This window comes from Manis javanica, chromosome 7, assembly GCF_040802235.1.
Source record: "Manis javanica isolate MJ-LG chromosome 7, MJ_LKY, whole genome shotgun sequence".
Classification (NCBI taxonomy): Eukaryota; Metazoa; Chordata; class Mammalia; order Pholidota; family Manidae; genus Manis; species Manis javanica.
The window spans coordinates 41434140-41459493 of NC_133162.1; the positions used below are offsets into that span (position 1 = coordinate 41434140).

Consider the following 25354-nt stretch of genomic DNA (forward strand, 5'->3'; position numbering starts at 1 on the left):
AAATATTTACGTAAAAATAACATCAATCTTTATCAATCTTTTAGAACTCTTTCACACCAGAAAAAGAGTTTGAACTCTTTCAAATTCACATTATAAGGTTATTATAATGTTCCTAACCAAACAATTAAGGATGTTACAAGAGAGTGAAATTACCAGACTCTTAAACAACACTGAAAAATCTGAAACAAAACATAATCAGATCAAAGCCAATGATATATTTAAAGAATATCATGACTATACTGGGATTTTCCCAATAATGCAAAGGTTATTTACCACTCCAAAATCAAGTTGTAATTCACATATTAAAAGAAAAAGAGGAAGAAAACCATATAACCTTACTACATGCAGAAAGGTTATTTGATAAAATTCAACATCCTTTCATGACTACAAAAAATCTTAACAACAAAACTTTTAGCAAACTATTAATGGAAGAAAACTTCCTTATCTGATAAAGAATATGTACAAGATACTACAGCAAACATTACCCTTTTTGATGAAATATCAAAGGTTTTCCACCTGAGATTCGGAATGAGACAAAGATACTCACTACAACCATTTCAATTGTACTCATATTCAGTGTGCCTTACTGTGCTAGCTTGTGTAGTAGGAAAAGAAAAGAAAAGGGAGTACAAGGATTGGGAAAGAAGAGATGAAACTGTCATTATTCACAGATTATATCATCATACACATAGAAAATCCAAAAAAATCAGGATACATTACAACAATTAATAAGTGAAACGTCATTATGAAAAAATCCATATACCAGTAAAACACAAATAGAAACTGAAATCTAAAAGGATGCCACTTAAAAATGGACAGTATCAGACAACAAATCACTAGGAATATTACAAAAGGTATATATACTAGACAATCACATAAAAACAAACATTTTGAGAAAAATTAATTATCTAAATTAATGGAAATACTCTACGGATTGGAAGATGCAATGTTATAAAGATGCCAGTTCTCTCCAAATTGATTTTTAAATTCAATGTAATCTGAATAAATATTCTAGTAAGGACTTAAAAGAATTGGGGGGAGAGTGGTGACAATAAACCAACTCTAGAATTTATGTAGAAATGCAAAGGGCCAAGAAAAGCTAGGACAATCTTCAAGAAAAAGTTGGAAGACTGACACTATTGGATAAAAAGACTGATTATAAACTAAGTAATTAAGAGAATGTAAACTGGTACAAGGATAAAGAGAAAAATGGAATATAATAGTTCAGAAAAAGTCTCATGGATATAAGGTCATATGAAATGTGGCAAAGATGTCAATTTTGGGTGCAGTTAGGGAAAGGATATTCCTTTCAATAAAGGATGATGAGTCAACTAGTTATTCAAATGGGCAAAATAATGAGTCATGCCTTCAACCCATATCATGTATCAAAGTTAATCCTAATTTTAGATGGACTGTGGGTCTCAATGAAAAGAGTAAAAAAAAATGTTTTTGGAAAAAAAGAACAATAGTAGGAAAATAGTTTATGAGCTTGGTATATGCAAGGTTTTTCTTTAAAAGAACATGAAAAGCACTATTTGTAAGGGGAAACATTATGAATTGGACTATATAAAAATTAAGAGTTTTTATTTATCAAAAGATACCATGAAGGGAGTAAAAATGCAAGCTATAGAGTGAAGAATATACATGCAATACATGTATCTAACAAAAGACTTGTATGCAGACTACAAAAATAATTAATTAAGACAGTCTAATATTGGGCAAAAGACTTCAACAGAAACTTCACAGAAGATATTCAAATACTAATAAGCAGGTAAAGGTAGCCTACCTCATAATAATATGAAAATTACAATTAAAACCACAATGAGATACAGTACAAAGTCATCAGAAAATCTACAATTAAAGACATGAATACTAGCAAATGCTGGTGAAGATGTGGAAAAATAAGAGCCACCCTATATATGGTGGGAGTATAAATTGGTACCACCACTTTGGAAAAGTAACTGAAAAGTAAAATTCTTCTGTATCACAATTATGGTTGTCGTTGCATAATTTATGCATTTGCCAAAGCACCCAGAACTTGACACCATGAAAGTGAATTTTACTTATTAAAAAATCCAACCCAGCTATGAAAGGAAACCAAACTGGAAAACAAACTCTTAACAGATGAACCTAACTGCATTACAAATGAATAATGTAACCACACTGAAGTGGATAACATAAAAGAACATAATGTTACTTTGGATAACAGTGTTTTGACTAGACACTATACAGTTAAAGAAAAAGAAAACTGTAAACACACACAGTACTCTAGTAAGTAAACATGTTTCTCACAAGGGTGTGGGTAAGTAATTCAAAACCACTTCGGGATGGAACAAATAAGTTAATTTACTTTGGATAATGAGAGCTACAACTTTTGCTGTCAGAGGGAGAAGTTATGTAAGGAAAGTGTGAAGGCCAGAATGAACTGTGTGTTATTGGAATTGAATTAAAAGTATCAGTTTGAACTTATATAATTTAAATATAGACACAGAAGGATAAATAGAAATACAGATGGGTGTGTATGCATGGGTTACTGTATATACATATATCATACACACATACATATAAAGCCAATCTATTTGTGAAAGGGGCCTAGAGGCAATGATACTCCCATAACAATGAGCATATCTAGCACACAGATCTATCTGGGTTTCTAAATACCATTTGCCAATAAAAGGAACTGGGGTTTTTTGAAGGAGTGGTTGATTCCAGGACTGAGACAGGGAAATACAAAAAGCTAGAGTACTGTCAAAAAGTAAGAGACTATTTGAAAAGGATGGTGATAGAGCAAGATAAAAAGTCTATATCCTGGGTGATTCTATCTCAAAAAGAGGCATAACTAACTGTTAGGAGTAGAAGCCAAAATAATGGTTAACTTTGGTGGGAATAATTAGGAGGCGAGCACACAGGGTGACTTCTAAAAGTGCTACAAGTGTTCTATTTCTTGATCTGGTGGTAGTTACACAGGTGTGTTTACTTAATGAAAGGTAATGCCAGTAGTATATGCATATTATGCTTCAAAACAAATAATACAAGATGTTCTATATTTTGATTATTGTGGTTGTTACATGTTATTTAGTAAAATGTATGTGCCTTTTACTATCTGTAACCTATACCTCAATAAATCTGACTTAGTGGTCCTTCCAGAAATAAATGCTATGACAGAGCTAACATTTACCTAGTGTATGCTGTCTGTCATTTTGCTTTCCAGCTTTGTTAGAAAGTTGGGAGTTGAAAAAAGTCTCATTTATTGACAGGCCTAAGATCTCTAAACAATACAAACTGTGCCGCAAAGATACTACTTTGTCAGGAATGTGGCAGTTCTGCATATGTTATTCTAAATTATTTTTGACCTCTTGGCTAATTAAAAGACTTAGTCTTTTATGGTTACATAAATCTAAAAATGGAACATGAGTCAGTGACTTAATTGTTTATATTCATACTTAAGAAACACAGATTCTTTAAAAACTGGTCTGGTAAGAATTTTTTTCTATGAATGCCCTACAGACATTCTGAAAGAATGCCACTTAATTTATTCTATCCACACCATCACCAACCTATGCCAACAACATAACCATTTAAAATTGGTTTGGTTGTAGGAGAGATAACATTTTCAAAATGATTTATAATAATATTTTGTAGCAGTAGGAGTTGTGATGTGCTGACATTATTCTTCTAGCTGCTGAGATTGTTTTCCTTTAGAGTTCGCATTTTCTATTGCACACTTTCTGTGCTTTATGCCTAGCCAAATTACAAATCACATTGACCTTTTCTTATAGAGTAATGGACAGCATTGAGGGTTTTCAAAGAACAAGAAAACTGTGACAAATTTCTTTAAGGATTCAGGAACATGAAGATAAGTAACTTCAATAATCTCATTTACTTATAATGAAATGACAAAAGGCACTATGATATGACTCTTAAATTATAAGATCCTTGAAGGAAAGAGACCGTTTAAAGTAATATGTAGATTGCTTATAATAGTGGATGGGTCCTTGATATTTTGTGATAGATCAAGAAAGAAGCATTCACTAAGGCCGAACTTACTGAAGAGTTAGATGCTTAGCTGCTAAAAGATTCTGCTTCCATCATTCCACAGGATCACAGAACTTGAAACAACATTATAAATCACCTAATCCAATGGTTCTCAAAGTACTAGATGGAGGATAGACAGCATTGCTCTATCACTTAATAGAGAGTTTTCAACAAATACACAACCTCACGCTTCTCTTACCCCAAACTCCACCACCCACATTCTCATGCATCTTCTTGAGGAGGTATAGTCTAGTGCTCCTCACAAAGATGTATCAGATTAAGGGAAAGGTGATTTTATGAAGGCAGGGCTATATTTACCAAAAGTCAACTAGGTGATTTTGATATGATAGCACTAGTCTTGCAGCTGAAAATCTCTGATCTAATCAATTTCCTCCTGTTGGGCAAAATTAAATTCAAACAGCCCAGAAAGAATTCAGAAGCATCTACAATTTATTATTCAGTGGACCTATCTCACTGTCTCATAACAGCTACTGTGTGAAATGCGTTATTCTCAATTTAGACCAGAAGTTCTATTGCTTTCTCCAATTTTTAATTATATATTTAGGACAGAAACTTGGAAAAATATAAACTTTCTATAAAGAAATATATATGTGTGCATATATGTAAATCTTTGTATGTGTGTGTATATATATATAATTTTTTTCTACAACCCTTTATATGAAGGCCTCATTTGTAGCTCCTGTCTAGCAGATAATGGAAATCTTTAGTCTTAGTTTTTCTGAAGCTTATAGACACAAAAATCATTTCCTTGACCTGACTCCCGTGCTATCTAATAAGTTCATTCAACATTCATTAAAAGGATTAAAATGGACCAAATCATCTTTTCTTTCCTGTCCTTCATTCCCAACCTCTTACTCATTACTTTCCCAACCCTATAATAGCCTCCCAAAAGTTTGAAACTCAATTAGTCTGCAAGCAATGAAGCAATGATTGATATATACAAAGCCCCTAGGCTGGATGGATAAAGAGGATAGATACCAAACTCAAATAGAGGTGACCCCAAAAAATAGATTCACAGGCAACTTAGAGAAGAGGAACCCAAAGAATTACATTTATAAAATAAGAGAAAGTGGTTTATAGGCATCATGTCTCAAAAGGTGAAAGGTTTCTAGAATTAAGGACTGATTTTGTTACATTATTGCTAAATGCCACAAACTTACCAGTGATCACTTAAAAATACTCCACAGTGTGAGGTTTAAGGAACAATGATTCCTAATTAGTGTTTTAATAAGTGTGTTAGCACTGCCTTGTGCCATTCTGGAATGTCACTTATGGTAAATTAAGGGACATTTTCCCTCCCCATCTTCCATTAGTATTTTACTGCTAGGAGGTGGGAAAGAGCTGATCCATATTCAAGAGGAAAGAAGGAAAAACAATAACAAATTGGCATCTCTTCTGTGAATTGCCCCACAGGCCAAGCATTTTTATGTTCTTAATCATTATTAAATGACTTAACATGACACCCAGAGCCTGGCGAATGATTGCATCCTGACATGAGAACGAATTACAAATGAAATGAAAGATCAAGCCGCATTAGAGGATTGCCTCTGGGAAATGAAAATCTTTAATTCTCTTTTATTATTGACATTTATTTGGCTGCCATGAATAACAACATAGCAAAGAAATTCAGCTATGCTTGTGCACTGAATAGCTTATCCCAGGGCTCAAAACTGCATTAACATTTATCATGTTTGCTTTTGTAGCTGACACCACTGAACAGATTCTCTATCCATCTTGTATTTATCATGCATTGCAGATATATTACATCCTCTAATTTAAGTTCATTTTCATATAGCAGGAATGGCAAAGATTAGCTAGTATCTTTCCTCAAATAAATTCCTGCTGGTAAGCATTCCTAAGAAAGGTTTAATAGCTTTAATAAGGAACAAAATGAGCTGACAAGGAAATTTGGTCAGAGGAAGGGGAGGCTAACTTTAAAGGTTTCAATTTTGGGAAAATTGTGCAAATTCACAATGAGAAATACATTTGTATTATATGTATAAATGGAATTTATAAAGCGTTAAAAGTCTCCATAAATAGCAAACATAGAGCATTTTATGAATGTGAAGGCAGTACTACAGTTTCTAGAAGAGGTCTGCATGTTTTTCACTTTTTCAAACATTGTTCATTGCTAAGATAGGGACAGGTCACATACTATATAGGTAGACAGCAATTCAGATAGTTATTATCAATGCAGGAATATCTTTTCATGACTTACTTTTCCCTCTTGCACAAATTAACCACATGGCTTTTTCTGTCACAACAATAAAAGATTTACATAATACCTGGTGCCTTTGTTCACATGATCCTCTTTGACTAGATTGCCCTTCTTTCTTTAAATCCTTCCTAGAATTCAAAGCTTAGCAAGGCTTTCAATATATCCTGGGAAAATCACTTAATATCTCTGAATCTTGTTTGAAAAATTATGTTTTACTTTTCTGTCTTTATGTTCTTTATACTTTTAATTATGGAAAAATTTTAACATACAGAAGTGGGGGTAAGAGCATACTGACCACCCCCCCATATATCCATGACACAGCTCCCACAATAATTAACTCATGAATCTCATCTCATCTACAACCCCAGTTCACCCTTTATCACTCATTGACTTGTTTTGAAACAAATGTTTTTTGAAGTAAGTCTTTGAATCTTGCTTTTGATAATTCTAAAATAACAAAAGTTGTAATGAATTAATTCTAGGGTCCCTTCTCCCCGGGATTTGACAAGAATTTCTTCTTTGACCTGTTTCAGGCTTATATATTTAACTCAGGAAAAATTTAATTCATATTCACTATAAGAGCTTTCTTCAAGCTTTACTGATCTCTTTTTGAGTCAATACAACCCATATATTTTAATGTGTATCAATTTTATTTCCCAGTTAGACCTTTAAGGCTCATATTGTAAATTTAAGTGTTCAGCAGAATATCGAACAAACAATAATTTGTTCAAAGATAATTTGAATTGTCACTATTTGTGATAATTGTTACTGTTTGTAATAATTATTAACTGACTGGTTTTAACCTTCATGTGTCAGACATAATGAAAAGGTTTCTATTTTGGCTTTCATAGCAGGTAGCATCATATTTGACAATATTAATAATTTTTAACCAACAAAATGTTAGTTTATGGGATGGAATTTCTATTTTATTTGCCCAAGTACTATAAAATAGATGGTTGAGTAAAAATAGAAATGAGTTTCTCTTTCTGAAGTTTAAAACTGAAGAAGTAACTTCTTTCTGGCTTTTATTTGTTCATAATTGGATAAATTAATTTTATTTGAGCATAGGAACTTGGTAAGTAAAATGTATTTTTTCCCTCAGGAACAACATTTAGAGATTGCCAATATCTCTAAAATATTAAAGTAAATAAACTAAATCAAAGTGGATTTATTCAACTGAATTTTAATAAGTTATCTTTATGAAAAATGGAAACTTTTCTACTGAGATAGAAGGTAGGTATGTTTGTTAAAAAAAATTTTTTTTTAATGAGCCCAGAAATAACCTTTATTTATATAATCAAATGATCTACATCAAGGTTATAGATGCACTGGGGAAAAGACAGTGGTCTTCAACAAGTGTTGTTGGGAAAACTGGATATCCACATGCAAAAGAATAAAACTGGACCCTTATGTTAAATCATATACAAAAATTAACTCAGGTTTAAGGATTAAAGGCCTAAAACTATAAAACTCCTAGAAGAAAACATAGAATAGCTTCATAAAATGCAAATGATATATCTGATAAGGAGTTCATAAACAGAACATATAAAAAAACTCCTACAACTCAACAACAAAAAACCAATAATCCGATCAAAAAATGGGAGACTTGAATAGACATTTGTACAAATGGCCAAAAAACACATAAAGAACGCTCATCATCAAAAATCAACCAAGAAATGCAAATCAAAACCATGATACATCAGGTCATACCTATTAAGATGGCTATTATTAAAAAAGAAACAGAAAATAGTTGGTGGGGATATGGAGAAATTTGCACTTCTGTCTGCTGTGGGATTGCAAAACGGCTCAGCCACTAGGGAAAACAGCACGCGGCCCCCCAAAAAACTAAAAACAGTAGTACCATATGATCCAGTAGTCCCACTTATATATACCCAAAAGAATTGAAAGTGGGATCTTGAAGAGGTTTTTGCATATCTATATTCATAGCAACACCATTCACAATAGCCAATAGTTAGAAGCAACCCAAATATCCACCGATGGACGAATGGACAAATAAAACGCGGCACATACATACTATGGAACACTATTCAGCTTTAAAAAGGAAGGAAATCCTGTCACATGCCACAAAATGGGTGAAAACTTGAAGACACCATGCTGGATGAATAAGTCAGAAAGACAAACACTGCAAAATTCTATTTGTATAAGGTATCTGAAGTTGTCAAATTCATAGAAATAGAAAGTAGAATCGTATTTCCAAGGGACTGGAGAGAAAGGGAAAGGGAATAACTAGAGTTTCAGATTTGCAAGATGAAAAAGTTTGTTAAAATTTTAAAAACTATAAAAGGTACATTTTAACAGAAATAGAACAATTCCAAAATTTGTATGGAACCACAAAAGACCCTGAATAGCCAAAGCAATCTTGAGAAAGAAGAACAAGGCTGGAGGTATTACACTTCCAGATTTCAATGTATATTATAAAGAAATATAATTGAAACAGAATGGTACTGGCATAAAAATGGGCAGACACACAGATCAATGGAAGAGAGCCCTAAAATATACCTACACATACACTGTCAATTAATTTATAACAAGGGAACGAAGAACACATAATGGGCAAGGACAGTCTCTTAAATGGTAGTAGGAAAACTGGATAGCCACAAGCAAAAGAATGAAACCATGCCAGTATCATACATCATACATAGAAATCACTTTAAAATGGATATAAGACTTGAACATAAGTTTTAAATCATAAAGTTTCTAGAAGAAAAGCTGGGAAGTAAATTCCTTGACATTGGTTTTGGTGATGATTTTTTGGATGTGGCATCAAAAGCGAAAGCCACAAAAGCAAAAATAAACAAGTGGGCCAATATCAAACAAAAAACTTCTGTACAACAAAGGAAACCATCAACAAAATGATACAGAACCTACTGAAGGAGAGAAAATATTTGCAAATCATATATCTGACAAGAGGTTAATTTCCAAAATATATAAAGAACTCATAATTCAATAGCAAAAAACCTGAATAACCTAATTAAAAAATGGGTAGAGGATCTGAATAGACATTTTACCAAAGGAGTCATACAGATAGCCAACATGTACATGAAAAGTGCTTAATATAACTAATCATCAGGTAAAACAAAATCAAAATCACAATGAGATATTATGTCACACCTGTTAGAATGACATCTCAAAAAGACAAGAAATAAGCATGGGGTGAGGACAAGGAATATGTGCACTGTTGGTGAGAATTTAAACTGGTGCAGCCAATATGGAAAACAGTATGGAGATTCCTCAAAAAATTAAAAATAGAACTACCATATGATCTACCAATTCTACTTCAGCGTATTTATTTATCCAAAGGAAAGGAAAACACTTTAAAAGTTATCTGTATACACATACATATAAGTGGAATTATTCAACCATAAAAAAGAAGGAAATCCTGCTATTTGCAACAATATGGATCGATCTAAGGGCATTATGCTAGGTGAAATAAGTCAGACAGAGAAAGATAAAACTGATCTCACCTGTGGAATCTAAAGAAAAAAATTCACAGATACAGAGAACAGATTGGTGGTTGGTAGGGGTGGGATCAAAATGTGTAAAGGTGGTAAAGAAAAGGAAGTACATTGTTTTGAGTAAATTACAATAGAAAGAATACAGATTTAGTTATAAATAATTAATCTCCATATTACTGGGTGTCTTACACAGTTTCCATACATACCTGTAGCCACTATAGTATCTTCTCTCCCTTGGGTGAAAATCACGATTCGCTGCCTCTTCGAGTTCACCTTTGGCAAAGCCTGAGTCATTTTGGCTATCTCTTTAATATCCTCAATCTATTAATGGAAAGGATGAAAAAATTCTCATAACCAGTACAATAAAGGAAAACTTTATTAATAGATTAAGGATTTAGCTTTTCATGTTCCAAATAAAAGAGGGTTTAACATTAAGAGTTATTTTAAAATTTCAACCACTTACAAAAGTAAATAGAATATTACAATAACCTCCAAGAAACCCACCAGCGAGCTGCAACAATTTAAAATGAATGACAAATTTTATTTCATTTATACTGTCATCTACTTCCCTCCCATACCCTGGATCACATCCCAGATACCACATAATGTCATCTGTAAATGTTTTAGTTTATATATCTGAAAGGTAACAACTTAAACATAACCATATAACTATTATTATATTTTTAAAAATTAACAGTAATTCCTTAGTATCAGCAAGTATCCAGTCAGTTTTCAGATTTTTAATTAAAGAGAGATTTTTAAAAAGAGGGGTATCAAATTACTGTAGAGATTTACAGAGTGTAATTATGCTGAATTGGAAACAATGCAGTTGTTACAATGCCAAATTTTTCAAGGAACTAAAATGAGAGAAAGAGATGCTAACCATTTCCTACAGATTTAATTTTTGTTTTAAAAGTTAACAAGCCTGTTATTTTTAGAAACCCTGTTGCTGTTGTTCATATCACAGAGGCCATGAAGTTTTACATCATAAATGTTCTAATTTTAAATCCAACTCTTGAGGTAAAGGTAGGATTTTAGAATCATATTTTCAATAATTTTAGATAATTTACAAATCCATGTCTGAATTCAGTAGGCCTAAAACTGTCCATGGTTTGGGCTTTGCTGGTAGTTTACTCTATCACTTTGCTAACTTTCGAACAGTTATGGAGAGAGAAACACATACCAGTGGGGAAATACATCTGAGGGTACAAAGGAAGTTTATTGGGATAGACAGGTCAGAAAAACTTAGGTAAGCAAGACAGACAAGTCATAATGGTTACAAGTAACATGAGAAACCATGAGATTTTTAAATGAAATATTTTTATGTTGTTTGTTCACTAAATATTTGAGAAATTCCAGGTGATATATGTGGCTGAGCTTCTAATACATCTAACATGATGATTCTGGAGAACTGTTTTTGAAAAGAATAGCCATTCTGGTAGGACAATGCTGCTAACCTTTCAAACATGCTATTTTTCTTTTGGGTACTTATTTTAGAAGAGAACTAAGTCTAAACTCTGATAAGATGTGAAAAGCCCCTCTGTTTTGGGGGAAAGACTATTAGAAATGACTCATAACAGCTGAAAGGACAGAAAAAAAAGCCATGTAATCAAAATGTTTTCACTCCCTCAAATAAATGTACACATTTAATTAAAGTGACTCACATATACCCTCCTGATCTCTACCAACAAATGTATTTTACCACTGTAGGAATTTTGCTTATGATTGAGTACAGTTTGTATTTAATAAAGATAAGAGGCAAATTCCAGAAACAGATTCACTTTATCATCCTGGTAGATATGTACTGGAAGTTTTTAAAACAGAAGTCTTTGTTCAAGGTGGTATGAGGAATAAATTAAGAGTGAGATTCCATGGTTGTCTTCCACCAACCCCATAGGAATATACAGTTTTTATGGGAACTTTGGTAACCAAATGAAGAAACTTTTGTGTCTCAAATTAGATCTTATCAAAATGACAATTAAAGGTTGAAGTAAACTTTCCAAATACAAAACATAAACCTTTACTGAATGGTTAAACTTTATTCTATTTGTATCCACATCCACAGTTCATTTAAAACCACTCTGTCACTCTGGGATCACTGTCAGTGAGCATCAAATCAAAATGTATCACTGTATCTTGAGAAATATTGCTTTGTCTTCAATAGATGATCCTCATCTAGCATAAAAACTTTTCTTAAGACCTCAATTTTTTTTGCCCAAAGCTACATATTTCTAGTTTTGCAGTACTCTCCATCCCGTAGGATATTTCTTCTCCTTTATACTTGGGCTAACATATCTTAACAGAATAATGAAATTATAGTATGACACACTTGGATTTGTGTACCTTCGGCAGGTAAATAAATCTCTCGGAGGTGCCATTTTCTTTATTATAAAACCAAGAAAAAATATATGTTTTTGTTAAAAGATGTTGGGAGAGAAGTATGCTAATATTAATGGACAAAAGTTGGAAGAGAATCAGAATATTTGTATAGTCTCAAAGTATTTCCCCAAAGATACTTATTCATTACAAAATGAAAAATAGTAATGTTACAGTGGAGAAAGTTGACGGACATCACTTTGCCCCAGTGACCAAATTTAATGCTATTAAAATTAGTGGGCAAAATAGGATATTTGCATGTTCCAAAATATTGCCCCAAAGATATTTATTAACTATAATGGGAAAAGAGTAACTTCACAGAAGATAAGCTGGCAAACACCACCTTAACTGAGTAGTCAAGGTTAACATCACCAACAAAGACATTGCGACATTATGTATGTCTGTGATATGATGCACTGAGAAGGGCACAATACTTCTTTGGTAAATCTGCCAAAAATGCACAACTTCCACTTAATTATGAGAAAATATCAAACTCCAATTCGGGGACATTCTACAGAATGATTGACATTCACTCTTCAAAAGTAACAAGATAATGAATAACAAGGAAAGAGCAAGAAACTGCCACAGACAGGAAGAGACTAAGGAGACATGACAATTGCAATATGTGATCCTGGATTAGAGTCTTAAGCAGAACAAGGAAATTAGAGGAAAAACTAGTGAAATCAGAATAAAGATTATAATTCAGTTATTGGTATTATATCAGTGCTAATTTCCTGGTTTTGATCTTTATACCTCCATTATGTAAGATGTTAACATTAGGAGAAGTTGAGTGTACTGGTTTTGCAAATTTTAAGTTCTTAAGTTATTTCAATATAAAAAGTTAAAAATAGTTGTAAAGATGAAGGAGGATCAGGTAAGTAAAAGCTTAGTGCAATATTTAGCACATGCTAAGTACTTAATAAATATTAATTTCTTTCTTCTAATGACTGTCATTTTAATATTGTCTAAAACTTTCATATCCTGAGGTTGCCCCCAAATCTGTAAAAAGGCATCAAGAGTTTTGAGTATTGAGAATTCGATTATGGTATTTAAGAACGGAGGAGAAAAAGAAAAAGGAGGAGGAGATTTGGAAGAAAGCTCATATATATGAGCTCATATGAGCCAAGTATTTAGCTCTAAAGTGCTCATTAAATCTTAACTTCTTTATGCAGTAGGTATTATTACTACATCCCCATTTTATAGATGAAGAAACTAAGAGCCAGGTATTTAGCTCTAAAGTGCTCATTAAACCTTGACTACTTTAATGGATGGACCTGACAGTACTATGCCAAGTGAAATAAGTCAGGGGGAGAAAGAGAAATATCATATGATGTCACTTATTTGTGGAACATAAAAACAAAACAAAACAAAATGAACAAAATATCTGTAAACTCATAGACACTGAGAAGTTACTGGTGGTTACCTCAGGGGAGGGTTGAAGGTGGATGGATAGGAAGGGTGAGGGGGATAAAGGGGCACAAAATTTTCAGTCATAATACATAAGTTGGTCATGTGGATGGGAGTACAGCATGGGGCATACAGTCAATGATTCTGCAACATCTTCCTGTGTTCACAGATAGTAACTGTACTGTACTAGTGGAGTGAGGATTTAATAATATGGGTAACTGTTGAATCACTGTGTTGTGTACTTGTACATCAATGATACTTCAATAAAAAAAAATGTTAACTACTCCAGGCATAGGTACTGTTACTATATCCTTATGTTATAAATGAAGAAACTGAGTCAGAGAGAGGTTGAGTAACTTCCTTATGTTATGAGTATACTAAGTGGTAGAGTTAGGACTAGAACCCGCAAAGTCTGACTCCATGGATGACACTTTTAACTGCTATTCCATGCTATCCACAGATTTTACGGCTTCTATGAATTCTAACAATGTGCTTTCTGTGGTTATTACAAAATTACAGCATGTTTAGCCTAAGTCATTTTTCTGCCACATTCACAAGTTATTGCTAATTTTGCATTTGTTTGCTATTTATTCTGATGTGTATTTACCACAGTGAATTCCAATTTTTGAAATTCAAGATATTTCTCATTTTCCAAGGACATTTGGAAATCTAATCTCCTCCTCCAATATGTTAGAATCAAGAGACAAAAAAGTGTAGTTAATACAGTAAAGAATCAGACTTGGAGAGCTGAGCTATGGTCTGGCTCTATTACATATTAGCTATGTGACCTTGAACTTGAAAAATATTATGCAGTCTATTTTTTATCTATTAAACTGAAGTGGTAATACATGACCTTCCTACCCCAAAAGATTTGTGTGAATGTTAATGTATTAATGATATGTAGGAAAAGGTTTTATAAACTGTGAAGCATTTTATAAATGTCAAATTACTCTTTTATTGTCACTGGTGATTGATCACACACCTTAAATTTAGACTTGTCTTCCCAATTAAAGAATATACTCTCTTCATTCCATTTTTAATAAGCTGATGATATAAATGTTAAACAGTACTGCCACAATCTACCTAATCCTGTAAGACACCAATTGTGGTGTTCCCACACATTGCACCACTTAACCATACACTATTGTTTTCCAAATAGAAACTCCTGTAATAATTATGGTGTTCATATGATGTGTCAGTCTTCAGTTTTATCTCATACTACCTCCTTCTCCCTCGCTCTGTTCCTGTCCCATTGGCCTTCTGTCAGTTCCTGGAATACTCAATACATTATGCTCTTAGTTTGCGTGCCTGTGTATTCTTGTTCCCTCGGTTTGAAATTTGTTTCTCTGTTGTTTGTTTGCTTTGACTTTTTTGTCATGGATATTCATATTTTTCAAGTTTTACTTCCTTAGAAGGTCACTCCATGACCATCATATTTAAAATTGGATCCCCTCCAATTTTTTGAAATTTGAAAAAATTCTCTTTCACCAAGTACTCTCTGGTTAGTTCTATCTTGTCTTCCAAGTTTATCAAAGTGCTAGATACATAGTGCTCATGGAATATTTGTTGAATGAATAAATGACTAAATGCAGAGAATCAGAAGACTATCTAATCTCTTTCTGTTAACCTACTGTTTTAAAATTGTTCTCCTTTGGGACTCTAGTCACTAAGAAAAGCAGCCTTGCATTTTGTAGCCAGCAGGACCTGATTTCCAGAAACTGAGTGATCATTCATTCATTGCATCCTTTTTATTTGTGAGGAACACTTGGAGAATTCTTTGGGAATCAGTACCATCTGAATACTCTCTGTATTGAGGCTTTCTATATCCAGTGTTGATTAACACAAGTCTCTGTGATGAAGTGTATGTTCTAAATCTGCACTGTCCAGTGTGGTAGTACATATCTACATAGGCCATACCAAATTTGAAGTGTGCCTAGTGAGACTAAAGAACTGAATTTTATTAAATTTTAATTTAAATACCCATCTGTAGCTAGCAGATGTCATACTGGATAGCAGAATTCAATACTTTCCTCTCTCAGTGGTATAAGATCATAGAGTAGTCATTGGTCAAAGAAAGACAAGTCTGTGAATCCTCTGGGTAGAGTCAGGGGCTGAGGGTAAAGTTGGAAAAGGGAAAGTCATTGCTTTGTTTCATCTATGATCAGAAGTATTATATCTTAGAGATCTAAAGTAAGAAAATTAAAATTTGTTGCTTAGAGTAACACTGAGCTAAATGATCCAGTGGAGAAGGTACGAATTCTCTCCACCATTTGGTACATACTCTATTACACAGAGAATGAAAAATATGAGGAATACTCATATTTAGGTTTTGGAGGTATTTTCTTCACTTTATTTAATTCAAATCAATTTGCAAGACAGCTTTTAAAAGGCTTCATAATGAAACATGCTTTTAAGTACCTTAGTATTATTTAGGTTCTAAAAATATAAACCGATAAATCAGTTTAGTACAAGATAAGGTAGCTTTAAAAATACATTGCAGTCTGAACTGATTTTCCAGAATAATAAAAGGCCTCATGAAACTTTTTACCCCAAGAATTGTCATTTTAAATTCTTAGCAGGTTGTCATTTAAATCAGGCACTATGCAATTTTCTGTCATATATACATATATATCCTCTCTCTTCTGCTTTGTGCTCTGCCCAGCTCCAGTTTTTATCTCATTCTCCAGTGCCCTCCTAAGCTGCCTCTTCTTACTGAAAATGCCCAATTCATTTTAAAGATTAAAGATTAAAAAAAAAAGATTATCTAAAATTTGCAGAGAAGCTACCCAGAATATCATAAACAATGCTATTGAGGATATTTCCTGATGAATAAACACCGGTTATTTTTAGAGGCATTTGGATTGGTCTTTTAGCAGACAGATCACTAGGGGCAATATTCAGTAGCTTTGGGAACTGACTGGGATTTATAACAGAAAATGAGGGTAGGACAGCAGAGTTGGTGGGAAGAAAAAATGTTCACCTTTTCTTTATTAGTAATCTTTTTTCCCCCCTCTCCTCTCATTCATGCACTAAATTTAGAGGTAAAATTGAAGTTGAGAGGGATAAAATGCAGATTTTGTCTAGTTTGTCACACTAGACTTGAGAACACTGACACATTTCTAGACATTAAACTGTTCAGTTAAAGTGCTTTATTCTTGTTTCATTCTTTAAAAATACAAAGTTTCAAATCTATGCTTTCACATTACTTTCTAATGGCTAAGGACAACTTTAATAATATTTTAGAATCACTGAATTTCTCTAGAAAGCATTCCTTACATGGATTATTAACAATATTTACTTGAGTTTATTCTACTCATGGATTTTATATATTTTGCAATGCTTATAATATTTTAGGGAACCCATGAAGTGACACACCAGACAGTGTGTGCTTTATCCAATCTAACATCACTGTCAACATCACCAATAGAGCAGTTTTGTTAAGTCAGGAGGTAATAAGAAACACTATTATAATCTTCATTTTGTTTTATATGCCATAATCAATTATGGTAGATTTATGGTAAATAGAAAGAAATTTAGAACTAATGCAAAGGTTAATATGCTGCTGGTTATTAGAAAATTGAAAAAGTAGTTTGTTGCTGAGACTGAATTTAAAGCAGGTTTATTCAAAACATGTAGTTCAAAGGGACAATAAAAGCATGAATAAGTTTAATAAACTATTTAAAATTATTATTTAGGTACTACAAAATCATAATTTGTTATGCAACATGTTGTATTTCTGAACATCTATAAAATAAGTTATTTCTAGAACCAAAGTACATTTTTTATGTTAGCACAGAAAATAGGACACAATTCATGTTCTACAAGCTCCTGTCTATCTATGGAGAATTTTGATGTAACAATATAGAATATCAATTGTTAATATTTAAATTTAACAACAATGAAATGTTAAAGCATGATTAAAACATTTACTTATATTCTCATGATCAAAACATATGAGTCATATTAAAATTTTTTTTTACTGTAACTATTTCTCAGTTTTATTTATTCAATTTTATATGTATATAAAACATAATGTAATCACCAGTAGAAACATCATGTAATTAAAGTCTATTAAAGTCTCTTGTCATGTTTGCAGAAAACATTTGACTTTAAAATTGAATATTCCCTTGATTACATTTAGTCCTATAATATCAATTGCCAGTTTGGGAAATTATAAAGCTAAACTTAGATTAAAAAATACTTGGAAAATTTTATTCCTTTTTCTACATGTGACTCAATCCTATATTCACAGGAATACAGAAAAACAAAAAATAAGGGACCTCCTAAGAAACAATTGTAATTCCCAATAATCAAGTATGATGATGTAAGGTTTCCTACTCTGATATATTTTTTTTTGGGGATCTTGAGAATAGAATGCTTATACCATATGTTCACTGTCTTCCTCCAAGAAGAGGAAGCTCAATATCTGGCTGTCAAGTTCTATGAGACAGATAACATGCATGCATATTACTTTGGTACTGCCTTTAGTACATTTAAATAGTAGTTCCATCATGAACTCATACAATACCTTTCTCTAAAGAGTTCAGAGAGAGATTACTAGTATATTCAATCAACGCTCACAGCTTTAATAGATGGTAGACAATACTGAGTATGAAATAGAGTTTCTATATTCCAGATTTAGTCAGATTACATTTTAAAAAATTACTACCATGCAACATTCCAAATCACTGTACAGAACACAGCATTCTACATAGTTCTGGTTCAATAAATATGATAGCCATAAAGCCCATAAACTCAGTTAAATCTCTGTCAATTAGCCTGGGTTTAGATTAAAGTCAGTGTTTTTTTGACAGTCGATTGGAAAATGGATATTATATAGATAAAAACAAGATCTTGTCTGTTATCTTAATTTTGCCAACAACCACCACATGGGGTTTTGAATCTCTACGGGATAACACTTCTATCAGGAAAACAGAATCAGGACCTGAAAGTAAAGCCAATTATCATCGTTTAGCTTCAGAAAATTTATATGTTTTATGCTTTCATAAAAAAAAGATTCAACCGGGAAGTTTATATAAGCAGGATTTAAATGAATCTGTTCCCAACAACTGTGAAGTACCTTTTGGAAATTAATTTGCACAATGATAATCTACATGTAGTAGGGTTGGAATTATTTAAACAACATTATATTTCACTACTTAGTCTTGCTCTTCCACTGCTTTAGCAGTGAATCCTTATGAAATGTAATGCAGCTAATGAGGTAGCTTTTTAACTGAACAAACTGACAGGCCCCATATCTTCAGAGGCAGCTTGAAACCGTGCCCAACCTCTTGGCTTCCCAAGAGGCTTTTCAAAATTCAATAAATAACATCTGTAGGCGATGTTGGGTGCAGACCTAGCGGAGTGCGTCATAACACTGTGCTGGCAGAACAAAGAAACCATGACGACTGCCAAGTTTCCATGGCAACTGCTGTGAGACTCTGAGAGTATAATAGCACATCAATCACTGTCCAAAAGAACTTCATTATCAGCTAGAAAAAACCTTTAGGATCTGTTTAGTGTACAATTGTGGGTTAACTCACCTCAAAGCCTTGCTCTCTACCAAAAGTGGCAGCTTCCTGAATATAAAAAAAAAAGAACAGTTAATTATAAAGTGCTAGGTAATGAAGAAATAATCCATTTTGAAACTCATTCAAGCAGTCTTCTTTTTACACAATTATCTCAATGTACTCACATAGTTCAATTTTGATTCTTATACCAAAAAAGATTTCTTTTTTCCTTGGCATAAAAAAAGGCAGTATAATGTCAACACACTTCACAAGTTGGAATAAAGAAGATGTAGTGCATGTTTTTACTGTAGCTGTCACAATGAGTTCAGGTGTTTTGACCACAGCAAAGAAAAGACAATCATTTGAAACCTAAGAACATACTGGTGGTTATGTCTTTAAAACAATACCTTTCAGAAAGCTCTTCTGTAGAGAAGAATGTCTGCTAAAAAATGTATGGATTCAGAAAAATCACCATTTTGCAATCCCTAATGAAATTTATCCAGGCAAGGATCATCAGTGGATGCTAAATTCATTAGGTGAAAAGATGATGGGGAACTGCATATTTCATGGAATCAAAATATCACAGATTATGTGCTGGTCACAGGAGCGAAGTATAACTTTATAATAGAAGGATCAAGCTGTCATCACCTTAACACAGCAATCAATCCTTTCACTTATTATTCATAATTGTGGGATTACCAAATATTCTGTGTGTTCTAATGATGCATGAAGTAAAAAGGATCATCCATACAGTTCTCTGACCAAATTTTCAACATAAAATAATCAAACTTTAACTCAGTAACTTACAGTCTACAGGAAATATAGAGGATAGGAGAACAAGTTAAATGATACACTAAGAAAGCAAATGGACAATTCATAAGGTAGGACATTGCTTGTTTCTTCAGAAAGGCAATCTCTTGATAAAGTTGGGGAGAGGGGAAATGACCAAGAGTGATGTACACACCTTAACTGGATTTTGTTTTGAACAAACCAGCTATAAAAAAACCACCATGGGGACAACTGGAAAAATTTGAATATGAAATGTAAATTAGATAACACTAGAAGTTATTAGTTTGATTAAAGGAAATATCTTTAATTTTAGAGATTTATCCTGAAATATTTAGGGCTAAACTGGCATGGTGTATTTAATTTACTTCAGAATACTTAAAAAAATTTAAAGTGAAGAAAAAATGGCAAAGTGCTAACAACTATTAAATCTAGGTGATTTAGTATTTCTACTTTTTTTATAACAGTCTAAAAATACCCCCTATTCTCTTTGATATCAGATGACAGGGTAATAAAAGTTGAAGATTAAAAAAGTTAAAAATTTCAATACATAATTTTTTCTAGACATTACATTTTTTAAGGTTTTTCTAGATATTAAATATCTTAAGGGCACAACCTGGAACATTATTATATACACTGATGCTCTTACAAAAGGTTATCAAGTAACAAAAACACTCTGTATAATCGAAACTTTCCTGTCTTTTTAAACTCTCCTTTGTGCATATATTTTAATTTTAGAACTGATACAGAAAATGGAGGCAATATTACGTTTCAACTCCACTTCCCTCTTGAAAATGAAAAAATTGCAGACAACTGTCAAGAGCCTCTACATCTTAACTTACATTCCTCCAAAATTATCTTTGCCAAGAGATATTAATAGAAGGATGGGATTTGAGCCTAAGTAGTGAGCAGATCCAACTCAACAAAAACGACTGCTATACCAAACCATGTAAGGCAGAAAGTACAGTCAGTGTCTCCAGCACAAATATGGGTACTATCTACATGGGGGAAAAAAGTATGTAAGTGCTTATGGCCTAATACACTAATAACTTACAGATTTAAACAACCATTTTGAGGGTTTGAAATAGCTGAAATGGATGATTATAGCTGAACAGTGAAATTAATAGAAAGTGATAAAATGAAAGTACAATTCCTTAGGGCTGTTCACTAGAGAAGCATAAGGTTGATCAAGATGGCCTTAGTGATATAAATTTTAAAAAATGAATTATGATCTTGACAATTGGTGCAAGCCAGGTTAACCTCTTTGATAGTTTACTTACAATAGAGTTTTGCACACCACATAGTCAATATTTGCTGGCCTGGATGTCAAGGAAAAGGTTAAGGTTCAAAATATATCAATGCAGTACTTTTCCAAGGTGTCTAATCCAAGAATTAACCAAGCTAATTCTATATGAAAAAAACAACTGAAAAGCTCTGCTAGGACTACATATTTATATGGAGCTTCATCAGAGCATGAAAGAACTCCAGATGACTGTAAGAGTTAATGTGAAGACTCTCTCTGACTAAAATTGCACCAAGACATAAAAACTAAAAATTCACATACAGTAAATTGCTTTTTTCATATCCAGTTTTGCTCACACAAATGTAAGATGCAATTTACTGTGTTCTGTTATGGTATAGTAGAACTGACCAATTGCCAGAAGACACATATATAAATGTCAGATCATTATTCTTTAAGGAAACCGGGCCCTAGGACACTTCCACATCTGTAAACTATTCCAAGTGCCAACATATTTCTGACTGAGGAAGGACATGCTGAAGAAAAGTCAACTCAATTTTTTATCTTAGGGGCCCCTCACACAGGTTTGTAGAGCTGTGTGCCCTATCACTGAAGGCAAAGCACTTGTTCCATGGCTTAAAAAGATCTTATCTCCTCACTTCCTCCCACCTTCCTTTGATCTTGGACTGGTGCTCCCAATCACTCCATTAGAGAAGGCAGCTGGCTCACATCACCGTAGACTTTCCCACAGCTAACCTCTGATCTGAAGGTGTTTGTAGATACAATGATAGAACAACATTTATTTTTCCCTCTCAGCAACACAAATAAAACAACATAGGGGAACAGTTTGACCCAGTAAGAATTTTAAGCAGACTCTTAGTCCTCAGATTTACTGCATGGAGGGACAGAAAGAAAAGGCATTAGGTCAGAAAGTAGGAAATAAAAAAGAAACATAGACTGTGGGCAGAAGAGTAAGACAACTTCCCAATATCAGGGGTGATTCTAAGTGAACTGATCACACTAAATTGAAAAGGACTTTTTAGTGTGCCTTTGCAGTAAAAGTGAGAAAAGAAAACAAGCCAAGTCCCCATCTGTGCTGCCCCAGGGCGCCACGTACTGAGTTTCACAAATCTAATGAAGCAGTCAGGTTAAAATCCAACTGCAGAGTGGATGTGACATGTGGAGAACAGCTAGGGTTAGAATAGAGAAGCAGGGCGGTTCCTAATGCAGGTGATTATCCATGTGATAATCATTATATTTATAGGCTTTCCATTTTAGATCTGACATCAAAAATCACAAAGGAGGAGGGATTAAGGAAATAAACAACGGACACAGAGGCTTTCCTGCTCCCCTGAGAGTGTAGCACTTTCATTCATGCATGACAAGCAACAAAAGCAAACCAAACAGGCTAGGAAAGAGTATTTCTGAGGAGGCTGGATTTCACATTAACACTTCTTTCCATTTTGATAACTTCCACTATTATTCGATTTCTCAGACAGGTTATTTTCAGAATTAGTTCCCATTGTTATCTATGCTATAATACAGTATCATTTTTGGTTTACAATGAATGATACTCACATAATATGTCTTTTACAGCAATAAAGTCATTTTTTTTCTTCCTGGAAATGAGTGTTGTGAATAAAATCACATATAATTAAAGTCTTAGACTCTCATCTACACCATGCTATTTAGGATTTGCTGTAGGCTTGCTGCTAAAAAAGGATGTTAGTGAAACCAGCACCAAATATGGTTTTTTGAGTGGTGGTTTAAGAAAAAAGCTGAAATTCATTGTTAACAAAACTATGGAATACTTACAATAAGAGCTACTTAAAGGGATTAGCAAGCCACTATTAAAAAGCACAATCCTCAGACTACACAGGAAAGGAAGGAGAAATTCAAGAGTGTTTGTGTGTATGAGAAAACTACCTCCTTTACATTCAATAGAGGAGAAAACTATTTTCTCTGCATTTTGTCTGATAACAACCCAGTTTTAATTTGTAGAGTTATCTGTATTCAATATTAAACTAAAACCATAACTTGCCCATATTCTTATTTCAATTCCAATTATGTGTTATAAATTATATAGATATATAAATGACTTCTGTATATTGACCTTGTATTGTGGCTGCCAAATTCACTTGTTAGCTGTAGGAGCTATTATTTTACTTCTGTAAAGAAAGATAGCTGTCTGTATTCCTACTAACCATATCACAAAGTTATTTTGAGAAGGTAGCAAATGTCTTAAAAAAAATTCACCTCTCTTTTCTCCAGGGTAATCTGAAGGGTATGCTACTAGCTACTATCACTACTATGATAGCTCATAACCCTTGCCCTCCCATTTCCTGTTCTGCACTTCATGGCCTTGAACCCAGTTAGAACTATTTATTATCTGCTGGCTTATGTTACCACTATCTTTTTAATCTCAGACAGGAGGGGTTCTGAGGTAGGCTGAAACTTCATGGAGTGAACAAAATGGTAAAAGGTCCAACTTAGAACCAAAGAAAGGTACTTCTCACTATACACAGAAAGCAGCATATCCATCTAAAACAAACTACTTTTTTGCTCCAACGCATGGAGGAAGCAGAAAATTTACTGGGAGTCCCTATGATCCTCACTCAAGTTAGGGGAGCCCAGAGTTTTGGGAAAAGCCAAAGGAGACCAGAACCACCAAACCAATTCTGCTGTTTTACTTTGCTCATCTTTCCATCCAACATTTACCCTCTAAGTATATAATTGTCCTAGAGGTGCATCACTGCTCCAGCTGTTGGGGGCCTCTGAATGGTATTAGACTTTGACTCAGTAATATCTGAAGCAATGATGTAAATCTACTATGTAGATGAGAGTCTAAGTCAGAATGTTATCTGTCTGTCTCTAAATAATTCTTTGTATGAAATTCTTTGTAATGTAAAATTCATATAATTGTATATGCATTTAGATGCATGATGCTCTCTTTCAATGGCTTTAAATATAAGACAGTACTTGTCAGGAGGCAGTTACAGCCAGATTTAAAGAGAACAGGGCTCAGAATCAGAAGAATTATATTAGGTCACAGTTTGATGACTCATTTGTTATATAATCTTGAGCAAGTCACTAAGTACATCACAATAAAATTGAAGTCAACAGTAACTATTTCACTGGATCATTGCTAGGAATAAATTAAATATTTAATATGAAACTGTAAAATCATACAATGAGTTCCAGAGCAACCAGAGTACATACATTCAGTGATTTGTCCTGTAGATCACATGTGTAGTAGGCAGCCTCCAACTGGCTTCCACTGACCCTGATTGCTGGTATTCAAACCCCTATATAATTCCCTCCACTTGAGTATGGGCTAGACCTAGTGATTGGTTTCTTTCATATGATAAAAGTGATGGCATGTCTTGCTCATCCATCCTCTGCTCACACGCTTATTCTGAGCCTTCACTCTAGGGGAAATAAGCTGCCATGTTGTGAATACCCCTATGGAGAGGCCCATGGTTAACAACCAATGAAGATCTGAGGTTTCCCAACAGCCATGTGAGTGCATCTGGAAGTGGATTGTCCCCCAGCAGTGCTATGACTTCAGCCATGGCTGGCATCCTGATTACAGTCTTAAGAAAAGACTCAAAATTAGAGGTACCCAGCTAAGCTGTGCCTGGAACCCCACCATCCACATGTTATACATGAGGAACTAGGCCTTAGAAAGGTTAAGTAACATGGCCAAAATCAGACATTTTTTCATTCAGTCTATATTAACCCTTAAAAAATCCTCACAAAAATCAAATCAAAGCAAGTGTGGTCAAAAGATCAATCACAGCAAATTATGGAAAAATAACTTAGATAACTACTATCAAAATGGGTTGTGTAACTGATTATGATGGCCCATTTATTTAACATAGAAAACCACAGATAAACTGGGATATATTATCTTTTGCATGAAATTCAGTTTTTGGTACCAAGTTAAGTTTCAATTTACAATGTCTTGTTATTCTGAAGCAATGGTTACTTTACTGAGATTAGAGTTAAGATATGTAAAAATTGCTAGAATTTTGCAGTAAGGAAAATATGGAATCAAAATCTAATACCATTCTAAGGTCTGCAACAGTTGTAGCAGTGATACAAGTCTAAGTCATGTTGATACTTAATGATAAAGAACTACCTGCTATTTATTTTGCCTCATATATCATAAAAAATTATGTTGCTTAAGCCTCTAAATATTTCCTCATGTTGCCCTTCAGACTATGAATTGCCTTTTCTTTATGCTATCTACAAAATCATTTATATACTTTTTTATGAGACTGCA

The 25354-nt window shown here is 33.4% G+C and overlaps 1 protein-coding gene across 4 annotated transcripts in view; it reads right to left on the bottom strand.

Annotated features, from left to right (window-relative positions):
• ADK (adenosine kinase) overlaps nt 1-25354 on the bottom strand; it is a 606631-nt gene that overhangs the window by 88055 nt on the left and 493222 nt on the right. For all 4 annotated transcript variants that reach the window (XM_037013272.2, XM_037013270.2, XM_037013268.2 and 1 more), the window contains 2 exons: nt 19077-19112; nt 9957-10071 (listed from right to left, as the gene is read on the bottom strand). In XM_037013272.2, the coding sequence (XP_036869167.1) occupies nt 9957-10071; nt 19077-19112 (151 nt within the window). The remainder of the gene's footprint in view (nt 1-9956; nt 10072-19076; nt 19113-25354) is intronic.